General features: G+C 36.4%; 1 protein-coding gene across 1 annotated transcript; it reads right to left on the bottom strand.

The window, feature by feature from the left end:
• Positions 1–9,438: 9,438 nt before the first annotated feature.
• LOC113328872 (probable E3 ubiquitin-protein ligase ARI7) lies at positions 9,439–11,190 on the bottom strand. Its single transcript, XM_026575865.1, has one exon. The coding sequence runs from the start codon at positions 11,188–11,190 to the stop codon at positions 9,439–9,441; it is 1,752 nt and encodes a 583-aa protein (XP_026431650.1).
• Positions 11,191–12,373: the final 1,183 nt, after the last annotated feature.

Genomic DNA, 12,373 nt, shown 5'->3' with positions numbered 1-12,373 from the left:
TTGAAAGCCTTAGAGTCGCCCTTGGTCGGTCAATAGAGCATGCCCGTGTTACCACAATGACCTTATCTCAATCCTGAGAGTTTTAGTATTTTCTGGTGTGCATTTGAGCAACATGTGAGATTTTCAGAAGAGTTTGATCTTGACTGAAATTCTTGATTTTTGCTGGAATGAGCATGTTTGCTCATTTGATCAATATTTTGTAAATATTAAAATAAGAGTATTTTAACATTTAATATTGTTGCAAGAGACTATCCGGTCGTGTGACCATGTTAGCTTTTGGATTTTCATGATTTGAGCAATATTTGAGAAAATATGAAGAAATCATGATTTTTGCTCAAATTGAGGAGTTTCATGAGATTAGGGAAATAATAATTATAAAAGATTAGGGATTGCAAGGTGTGGGACCGGCCACGGCTAGGGCATGGCCGGATGGCTAAGTTACCCTGTCCCACAACACCTTCCCCTATTTTATATTATTATTTTCATGAAACCGTGAAACTATGGAGAAACCATGAATTTTGTTGAAACAGAGGAGTTTCATGAGATTAGGGAAATAATAGTTATAAAAGATTAGGGATTGCAAGGTGTGGGACCGGCCACGCCTAGGGCATGGACGGTTGGCTAAGTTTCCCGGTCCCACAATACCTTTTATATTATTATTTCTCATGAAACCATGAAAATATGAACAAACCGTGAGTTTTTCTCAAACAAGGAAAGTTGCTAGGGAACGGAGGAGTTTCATGAGATTAGGGAAATAATAGTTATAAAAGATTAGGGATTGCAAGGTGTGGGACCGGCCACGCCTAGGGCATGGACGGTTGGCTAAGTTTCCCGGTCCCACAATACCTTTTATATTATTATTTCTCATGAAACCATGAAAATATGAACAAACCGTGAGTTTTTCTCAAACAAGGAAAGTTGCTAGGGAGCGGCCGGCCACAGCTAGGGCATGGGACCGGCCAGTCGGTGGGCCCGGCCCATGGGCGCCTCTTATTATTTTATTATTATTATTATTTTCTCCTATATTGTGTAGGATTCCTCATTTATCCATATTTTCGAATGCTCGTTTGTGCATTCGGGTGCCCAGTCGTGCATCATTGTCGAGTACACTTGCACCATTTTATGGGGCTTACTCAGTGATGGTCCAGATGCCCGGTTGTTGAACATTTATTACGAGTTTATGAATTTAGTGGAGAATAATTCATGAAACTAAGTGATAAAGATGAGTAGTTATTTATTATCAATTCACAGGATCAGCCATGGATTTGACCATGAATTTGGAATAATAAAATTATCCATTACCATTTCATGAGAATAGCCGTGGATTCGATCATGAAATCGGAATAATGAGATAAAATAGTTGTTTATTGCCATTCCATATGATCAAGTCGTGGATTCGATCATGAAATTGGAGCAATGGGATAAAAAATAGATAATCTTCTAGGAATTCAGTGGTGAATGTCACAGTATAATTAATCTATTTGCAGAAAGGATATTAGCCAGTTAAAGCGTCATACGCATTCTGGAAGATGCATAGTCAGAGAGCAGCAAGTGTTGCCGACAATATGAAGGCGTTAATGCTCTCAATCTTACGGAGAACTACCTGAGTCTATACACGGTCTCTTTACATATTTAGGGAACAGTGAGTGTCACTGACGTCCTGAAGGCGTTAATGATCTCAATCATATGGAGAACCACCAAATTATGTTATTCTACATAGAGGGTACGATGAAATTCCAGGAATCGAACGCTCAGCTAGTGGAGGATTTTCGAGAAACATATTCATCATGGTTCATAAAATATGAATTATCACATGCCTGAAAGCCGTGTCAGAAACATGCAGTATCATGATTTTACGATTTTGATCTTTGTTGAAAATCCACCATCTACTTGGGAAAACAAAAGAGAAAGTAGAGAATGGGGAGTTGGTAATGGAAGAGATCAAAGTGAAGCGAACCGGAACCGACAATTTGCTTTATACTCTTGGTAGAGATATCTTCCACGACCTTAATGGAAACATGGTGAATGCCAATGATATCATATTGGTAAAGGATATTGATACCGTTAGCAAGTACACTCGGGGAAATGCTTCTTTATCTTACCTTCTCGAACAACTTGCGACCGCCTCTAGGTGGACAAGTACAATGCTTCAGATAATTCTAGACGATCCAGTATCTTTTTTTTTTGTTCCCAAAATTATACAATGCACCTTTTTAAAGTTTTATTAGAGGGTTCGGCTAATTGATGATTTTAATTTCAAGCCGAACCCTCTACTGAAGCTTCAAATTTTATGGATTCGGCTAGTTGATGATTCCTTTCAAGCTGAACCCTGTACTGAAACTTCAAATTTGATGGGTTTGGCTAATTGATGATTTAATTTTCAAGCCGAACCCTCTACTGAAACTTCAAAAAGATTTTACTTTCCTTTTCATCTTGTCACTTTAATTCATATATTTGTATATAGGTGTGGATATATGACCATTTCTCGATTTTGGAATTAGCCAAATAACTTGAAAAAGGTGTAGATTGGGTTGATACACTTCTAACAGTAGCACGGTACAAGTTTGGGGATGAGATGAAAAGGAATAAAGAGCAGTTGGTGGAAAAGTTGAGAGAGTAGTTAGACTCTTTGAAAGTCAATGACGTGGATTTTGATCCATATTTGAAGCCGGGTGAAGTCTTTGAAGATGAAGTTGTTAAAAATGAAGATATGTTGGTGGGTACGTACTATGGAACATTGTTTCATCCCGAAGGTTGCGTAATATATGACCTCGGCGAGTACTCCGTTAATTAGGAACCATCCAAAAGGTCCCCTTATTTGACGATAAATTCAAATTGATGCCAGCGGGTGGTGATGGAACTAAGAGAACAACTTATTCAAAGATTCCAAAGTATTGTCCTGAACCTAGCATTGGGCATTGGAAGAAAGTGAGAAGACAACAATTAAATATTTTTGTTTTAGTATCCTTGCATGATTATCCTCGTGAAGTTGATGCGGGCATTATGGGTTAGTACAACCAGGTTTCTCACCCCTTGATTATTAATAAGAATAGTTGATAAGTCGAAGCGAAGGAAATGGAGACCATCATCTCCAAAAAGCATACTCATGAAGAACTATCGAAGGCTTTCAATACAATGGTGATAATTGCATCAATTTTCTCTTGAATTTTTTATAACATAAATATCAAATAATATAAGTTACTCATAATTAGAAGTTGTTGACAAATTGTATTAGGTTGTAGTGGGTAAGGAGATGTTGAAGAAAATGAGGAAGAAACTTAGTTGCAAAACACAGTTGACACAAATTTATCATCGAACAGTGGGATGCTATTGTAAATAACGGGCAAGGACAGCATGTACCCACAAAAAGGCCAACTAAGAAGAGGGGTCGTCAAGATGGTGAAGTCAAAGGGAAAGGTGGTAGTAGCGTCCAAACCGGTGATAACGACGCTTCGGAAGATGACCATCAAAGTGGCAGAATAAGAGGCCTTGAAAGTGGTCGTGGAACCGGAAAGAGGGGCCATAGTCAATGAACTTTTATGTTTGCTATGTTTGATTATGTACACTTTTATGTTGGATTTGTTAACCTTGTTATCAAAAACTTGACTTTAATGTTTACTATTTTATTTCGTGGTATCGACAATATGACTTTTATGTTTTGCTCATACTATAAAAAATATTTATTCGTGATATAGACAAATTCAATATCTGGAACTTATCAGGTTCGTCTGGTTATGTGAATCTCCTAAAGTGCCGAACCTGGTAAAACTCAGCTTTCTGGAATTTTCCAGGTTCGGTTAGTCCTATAACTATCCATACAAGTCAAACCTCACAAGTTCCAGACAGCTACATTTTACCAGGTTCGGCTGGTTACTTAATTTTCAGTATCAGCCGAACCTTCTTATTTACAAATAAAAATTTCTTAACGACTCGTTTTTTTATTAAAGCATTGATCCGTTGAGAATTTTTGATATATAATATTTTCCCTCTCTAACAATTTTTTTTACCAAACTTGTTGTTCCTCGAAATAAAATTTTATTTTGCATTTGTACTCCAAAATGGAACCACTCACCGTTGAAGATGATAAAATCTATGACATGAATTTTATTATCTTCAAATTCACCGTTGAAGATGATAAAAAATTTATCAAAAATTTCATTCAAACTTATCGTGAACGACCTAATGAACATTATTTGATGTTTTGGAAAAGGGTTAAAGAATTCCAGTCTGAGTTAGATGGGAATCCAAAATGTCGTAAGCGGATGAAATATTTGAGAGTATCAGTTATACTATGCAAGAAGGTGAGCATCCCAAATTTCGCGCTTATGTTAAGAAATAAGGTATGCTTTTTTTTAATACTAACTTGTGAAATCGTCCTTTTTAAGGAAGCTAGAATTCAAAGCCTTTGGAAAATACACCATGGAGGAAGATACGAGCTTGAGATATGTTATACATGGTTGAGGAGAAGAATTCTGATATTTATTAGAGAACTAGTCGTTTATATTCGTTGGAGATGATATCCGTCGAGATCCATTGAACTATTATGTAAAACGATATTAGTAGTGTATGATCTAAGTTTCTATTTAAGTGAAATTTAAGCAAAACATGGATGTAGTTCGGCTATAAGTTAGATTTATAACGTGCCCACCTTTTGAATTTTCAAACTTTTGAAAAATATAGTTGTTAATTAAACATGTTCATCTGTAATATAAACATAATTCAAGGGTGAAACGGCGTCCAAACTATGGCACATTAGAAAGCACATCTCCAAACTATGACCCCCGAGTCCTAAGTTTACTCTAGATGAAGAGTTGTCCCTTTGCATAAACTATATAGCATACTATCCAAAGAAGGGTGAATAACGATGAGTGAAGTGTCTGATGAGTATGTACTACTTGGTTCGAATTCATGAAGCATTCTTCACCAAAACAAGTAATCCTCACAACCGGGATTCTGCATCATTATTTTACCAAATTGAATCTATATAAAAAAGGTTACCTACATTATAGATTTAGTTCGGATTGTGAATCGATATTGACTCAAGGGTGAAACAACCTCCGAGATTAAAGTGCATGCTCTAGAGGAATGACAAGGAAAGGAAAGAATTTGAAATACGAAACTTACTAACACATCCTTACAAAGTTCATCATAAACCGTTTGGGATATTAGGATGGTTTTCTTTTGTAATGCTACCATGTGCCGACGTAATGGGAACGTAATTTGTAATGTAATCTTTTATCGTACGGATGAAAAAATATTTCGAATTGAAGGAAATTTTTACCAAGGTTCGGCAGGTATGGAAACTCTGTAATACACTACACCTAACTGGGAATCCTTGGTTTTGGAATTTTTCAGGTACGTGCTTGGTATGTAATCTATATAATAAGCCGAACATGTAGAGGAATCCTAGGTTTTATCTTTTGTCAGGTTCGGCTTGTTATGAAATCTTTATAATTAGCCGAACCTTACTGGGAATCCTGGGTTTTATTTTTTGTCAAGTTCGTCTTGTATGATTAACCACATTATGTGTTTTATCTTATGGTGTTTATAAGTGGTTCATCTTGTAATGTTTGTGTCCAACCACATCCTGTGTTTTCCATTATGACCTTTATAAGTGGTTCGGTGCATAAGTAATATTATGGGATACTTGTACACAACCAAAACAAATTTCCCAAAAATATAAATAAACCATTCAAATGTTAATGTCTCGAGGGTACATTTAGTCACACTTACGATATTATATAATCCTCACCATCCGCTAAAAGTGAAAAGAAGACAAAATAGATTGAATACACCACTACAAACCAAAAAACACCTCCATATATCATTTTATGGAGATCCTATACGGATCTCATCATCTTCACTAAACTCTTTCTCATTGTCGTCATTTTCGTCACTTGAGCATAAATTTACTTGTCCACTTGTGACGGACGCATTCAAAGTTTTCTAAAGATCCATTTCCATTTCATAATTTTCACACCAATCCTTCAAGTGATTATTTTCAAATCTAGGTCAAAAGGCTGCACCCATCAAGGGAGGTAATGGGAATTCGGGTCTAAGTTTGAGGTCGATAAAATGACAATTTTGAACAAACCCAATAACAAGTCTTATATCTTTTACACCATCATGGCAAGGTTTTATTAGATGAGTGTATGTAAAACTATTACTCGTCCATCCGAAGCAATGTACCATGCAGTCGAATGCCTCCATTTTTAGAAACCCACAAATGGGAATTGACATCCAATGTTATTGTACGATGATGCGATCCCCATGTAAACGATGTTCGAATGCAATGTACTACGATGCACTCCTGCATCTCCTTTTGAACCACTTCCCATCATTGTTTTGTAAAAGTCTTTGTTCCGGCTTAGGTTTGTAACAAGCATTGCCTAATATAGCTGAGTTCATTTTCTTGGGGAACCAAATTGTTCCCTTCTTTAAAAGGACCAAGTTGTTCCGCCGTGACGTAATATGCAAAATTTCCATTGCTATAATATACTCATGAATTACCGGCAGTAAGTCTATTAAGTAGTTATCGTATATAAAATTAATAAGTCGCAAATACTTACCGTATTTATCTTTTTTGGGTCCTCTCGTCCTACTAATTTCATGTACGTTCCTTTTTTCCTTTATCTGCGTTTGTGAATGATACATCTTACGCTCTCCATTAATGTCCTCTTTACTATGCTTTGCTTGTAACATGCAATTATTTTCCTTGACCTCTTTGTTTCATGTTTAGGCTTTTTTAATACTCGGACGACCACGTTTTCTTGGAACTTTCATATTTTCCTCCTTCATCACCTTTTCAATTTCCTTTTGTTCGTTTTCATACCTTGCATCATGGTAATCAACGCCTATTGGATCCTTATGAGTATCCAATAGTTCCTTGTTGGCTTGTCTAGTTTGGAAACTAATCATTTTCTTACTCTTCCTACCTTTAGGGACCCACTTCTCAGGTTCCAAAATATTCTCTTGGATGAAAGGATACATGGCCCGGATCATGTTGTCCCATAGGATTTGTTTTTGTGCTCGGAACATCTTTATACACATTTCCACCATTTTTTTTCTCATTTGTCGTGTCCCAAATATATAGATCATCCTTGTCATCTTCGATTGGGAGAGGCTCAAAGCTTAATTGTTTCCAAAAAGGATCAATATCCTCAACTGGTATGATACCATTATTGTATCAAAGTATGGCATGACACCTTGGAAGTCCCATATATGTCTTCATTTTACAAACGCACTCTTCCACCAAGTTAGCGGATAATTTCTCAATCACCTCCACTTCTTTCATCAATAAGTCAGTCCACGGATGGTATACTCTATAAGATAATCCTCATATCCATTTGCTATCATAATCTTTGTGTTTGAACAAAGGTTATGTTCGAACACCGCCTTAATTCTCACAACATCACTTTTCAAATATTCATCCATTGCATCAAATACGGTGAAAAACGTGTCAATGTAACCAAAATGTTTCTTCTTCAACCGATAATGAGTCGACTATGCCATACTTATGTCTTGGATGTCGAAATGATTGTGTCGATCTATGAAACAAGCCACAAACCTTACTTTATTAGGTTCCAACACATCTTTGAGAAAATAAATAATGACGTTGAGGTATTCCGTCCTCCAATAATCAATAAGCATTTGAACCTTTATTTTGTAGACTTTTTCGGTGATTGACCATACCAAAGATTCCCACTCGCCGGAGAAACAAGCCCGGAACCTCTCATTCTTGTCATATTCTTCCATATAATTCCCTCTTTTTCTTTACTCGTTTTTCCTCCGGTAGCTTAGCAATATTCTCTAGTTCTTTCAACTTAAGTAGTTGAATTATCAGTTGGAATTTTTTCCTCACATTGCACCCTATATTAAATGTACAAACAAAGTTGAATGCATATGGAAATACCTTACGATATTCACAATATGTACCGAATCATTAAAAAAATCTGACCCCAACAATTCTCAGGATATTTAATTGGTAATGTTCAGCATGTATACTAATTAAGTAACAAGTCGAACCAAGTATTTACAATGGTTCTACTCTTAAGATATTCAATAAATAACCCGAACCCAGTATTTCCCATGAATAAGTTAGGCCTGTTATGAAAATTTCAAATAATCTGAACTGGGATCTAGCAAATAGGCGAGAAGTTACAAAATACAGGTTCGGTGGATAACTCTAAACATTTCAGCTAGCCGAACTGTTCATCATTTGTACTGAACCAGGTGGGTTTGACTGTTTATTATAAGCCGAATATATTCCTGGTTCGACGAACCATGGTGAAAAAATACAGATTTTTGATTATTTCAACCTACAAAAATGAAACTAAACATAAGATAGAAGTATACCTGTGTATTACTAGCATTGGGTTCATCGTCGATGCCTTCATCATCTGGATTTGGCTCATAAAAATCATCATCTTGAGTTTGAGTTTGAGTTTGAGTTTGAGTTTGTGTAAAATCATTCTCATAATCTAAGAAATCAGCCATTTCTGGATTATTGTTGTAGTTGAAGTGTATTTCCCCAGGTATTTTAGATCAATATTTTCCCTCCTCATCCAGTGAATCAAATTACAAGTTTTTTTCTCACTTTCCCCTCTCCTTCTCAAAAAAAAAACTAACTTTTTTTTTCTTCCTCAAAATTTTCATCTAAACAAACTTTTATAACTAAATTATCTTAATCACTATTCATTAAAATTGATCACTAATCAAAATTATTAATGACTAATCATTATTATTAACACTAATACTGGTTAAGGAAGATTTGCCATTATCATAATTATTTGGTTAAGGAGCTTTTGATTTTACAATTTACAACCCATTTTTATCTTTATTCAGTATGCCCTTAAGTTTTTAGGTATGACCTAAAACAGGGGTTTAGCTGGTCGTAAATGAGGTGGACTTGAAAGGCTTCATTGGCTCAAGTTTTTTTTACTACATTCCTTTTTCTAGATTGGTGGAGTGAGATATAATCACCATGGGTTACCTCCCGGTTTAATTGCTAGGGGTTATCAATGAAAATAGAGAACAAAACATCTTTTTTCGATGAAAAGAATTATACATGCACAAACACTTACAAGGGGTAAATACAAGAACATGGATAAAACATGGGGGAAAGAGACAAAAGATAGAGAAGCGAAACAAACAGAAGAAAAACTAGATGAAGAGTTGATCCCAATTGAATATACAATGATTTAACCGAAGGAAACAGCCATTATGGTAACCTTGAAACAATTCCTTTACGAGTTGGCTACGGATGGTGGCATATATTGCTGCAATAGGACAAACATGATGGACCAGAATAATCAAGTGGGATGTGGAGACATCTCTAACAGGAGTTTTGATCAAATTTCTCTCATCGACTAAAGGGTTTCGAACTTCGTTTTGATATTTTGAGTTGACGCATATTTTCCATGTTAATCAGGGTGAGAATTAAATAAATCTACGCCTGAACTCTAGCACACACAAAAGTAAAACCCAAATAGCAAGTACTGCGCGTGTCCAAAAAGAAAATCGCTGCAGCCACGAACTCATACTAGTCCCGCCTCTTCCTTCGATTCCTTTTTCTGAAAGATTGAGCCATTTTGTCCTTCCGCAGATACCATTCTCGTGCGAGTTTACATCTGAAAGACCATTCTCTAGAGCACGAACTAGGTTTTCAAAGTAGATCCTTGTGGTTTTGGTCAGTTCAAATAGCTTTGTATGGAAACCTTTGAATTCTTTGGGTGAATCATCTTCTTCCAGATATGTTTGTAATTCCTGCTCTGCACATTGATGGAGCCTTTCCAACGCAGACTCCGCTTCACCTTGCAAGTACTCGAAGAACTGTTTCTTTGCATGTTCACTTTGAGGTAAGTAATATCCGTAGGGATATATCCACCTTAGAACACGCCTGCATTCGATAATCTGTAGCCAAGCATCCGTAATAACCCGAAGCTCCATTTCAGACAAGCCATATTTGGCAATAAGCTTCCCTGAATCCTGAGATTGCATTTTCTTTAAACTTTCGACTGCCTTCAGCCTTGACTTTTGGTTTTCTACAAACCTTTCGAAGTAAAACGCATATCTATCCAAGTAATTTTTGGCCTTTTCTTTTAAGTTTTCCTCTTCATCATATAATCCCTCTGCCTTTGCTTTATCGTAGATATTACACGCAAGATAACCACCTGTACGCTTCCCATGAATTGACCAAGCACCAAGGCAGAGCCAGCAGAAATGAAATCCGCAAGGGCATTTCATATGCATGCACCCATCGTTTTTCTCAATTGGTTTTTTGCACTTTGGACAAGATTTGGAGTTAGCTAATATCCAAGTTAGGTTTTCAGATTCAGCAGTATTCTTCACGGCCCAATTGTGCACAGTGTCGCAGTCCACTGGACGATGTGCATCGGTAAGGCAATTCCAGCAAAAGCTATGTCCACAACCGCAAACAACATCGTAACTTGAACTACCCGTGTCGAATTCGATAGCAAACTCGCATCCACCAGGGCACCATTTGGACGTCTTTCTCCTATCTTCGATGTATGATTTATAAAGGTAGCGACAATTCTTTTCCTTATCTTCATCAGAAACCAATTCATTAACCATGTCTTGACCAACAGCGACAGCACGGGACGGCTCAGGGCACCGCAACATTAAGCACCCAGGTCCGTCATTGATATTTATGTTAATGTATTGTGTCCAGCACAAATTACAAAAGAGATGACCACAAGAAGCAGCACACATATTATCGCGAGGGAAATCATCAAAGCAGATCCCACACCTGATTGTATTGTCTGTGTATTGAACGGGAACTACTTCTAACAAGCCAACATCCTTGCGAACTTTTTCTTCGTCAGAAAACCATGCTTCATGTGCTTTTTCCACATCCCAGTTGTAGTGTCTTAGCAAGATGGTACCTGATACTCTTGAAATCGAAAGAGTATTAGATACCTGTGTAATATCTTTTTGCTGTTGCTGACGTATATCCTCTTCTAAAAGAACTGTATAACTCTTCTCATGGCGATCACTACCGGGTTTATCTGAACCAACAACCTCGTCATCCTCCTCAACACCAAAAACAATACCATCATCACTCGAATCACTTTCATCTTCAGAATCAATACAATCAGTATAATCACCATCGTCATCATCAAAGGTCTCGAAATCACTGTCAACATTCTTGTACTCATCTTCGGAATCCATTCTTCTTAATCTTAAACTATCTCAATCCTATGCATCTATCTGCATATATATATAGGTTTTCGCTTTTCTGTCAAAAGTGAAACCTAGTGTAACAAGTAAATAAAATTCTATAGTGATTGGGATACAATCATATATATATGGATACGCCAATTTCCTAAACTTGACAAATAACATGATTGATTCCACATACCCACTTCAACGGGCACACGTCAAAATGATACCCTCGTAGAGCCAAAAGCGCTATCATGAATATGAGTAAGAGTTCTTACTCTTAGAATCTCTATTAACATCCTATTTCAAAGCTGATCGTCTCAATCGAATTTTAATTACTGCCAACTGTAGAATTGTGGATGAATGCGTTCCCTATACTGTGGAACCGTGGAATTTGAGGAACCCATAATGTAAGATGTTTCTGGTTTGAAGATATTTTTGATCTTTATTTCACCTGACCCGCATAAAGAATCTTTTTTTTTTTTTTTTGAAAGAAACCCGTATAAAGAATTACAACATCGGTTTATAGAGGTATATTTGTAGTTTCGTTATCTTCAAGGCATAAAATAATTCGATCTAAAGAGAGATGGGAAAAATATCTTTTGTTCCTTTTAAGCCTGGGCGCACATCAATTTGTTCCTTTTAGAATTTACTTTTTCCATTTGGTCCACAATTAATTAAAAATACAAAACAGACATTAATACCTTTATCTAGCTGTAACCGCCCGTCATAAACACACGATCTCTTAAAAACGCGTTAACCTTCTCTCTTTTTCGTGTTTCCATTTTCAAAGAAAGAAACTGCTTCGTTTCCATGTTAAGAGAAAACTCTTCGTTTCCCTTTCTTGTTTTTCTCTTCAAGATCCAGAAAAACAACAAAAATCAACAAAAATCAACTGAAAAGTACAAAAAACAGTAAAATCATTTCAATCTTCACAATCGAAATCACTAAAAAAACCCAAATCAAAAACCCTAGAAAAATTAGAGAAATCAAAACCCTAAAATGAGAAGATCTAAGAGCAAACAAGTAGTAGAATCATCTTCTGACGATGAAGTTGAAGAAAAGAACAACCAATTAGTTGAGTTTGAAGGAGTAAATCAAGTTGAAGAAGAACCAGTTGAAAAAGAAATCAAGTTGACGAATAAATTCAGAGTAAATAAACCAGCAAAAGGTACAAAAAAACCCTAATTCG

This window comes from Papaver somniferum, unplaced genomic scaffold (genome assembly GCF_003573695.1).
Source record: "Papaver somniferum cultivar HN1 unplaced genomic scaffold, ASM357369v1 unplaced-scaffold_114, whole genome shotgun sequence".
NCBI classification, from domain to species: Eukaryota; Viridiplantae; Streptophyta; class Magnoliopsida; order Ranunculales; family Papaveraceae; genus Papaver; species Papaver somniferum.
Note: the sequence above shows the minus strand (reverse complement) of the source record. Positions and strands in the feature narration are given on the sequence as shown.

What these genes read in the sequence shown, in the direction of transcription:
- LOC113328872 (XM_026575865.1), bottom strand. Translation starts at nt 11,190, where the DNA reads ATGGATTCCGAAGATGAGTACAAGAATGTTGACAGTGATTTCGAGACC.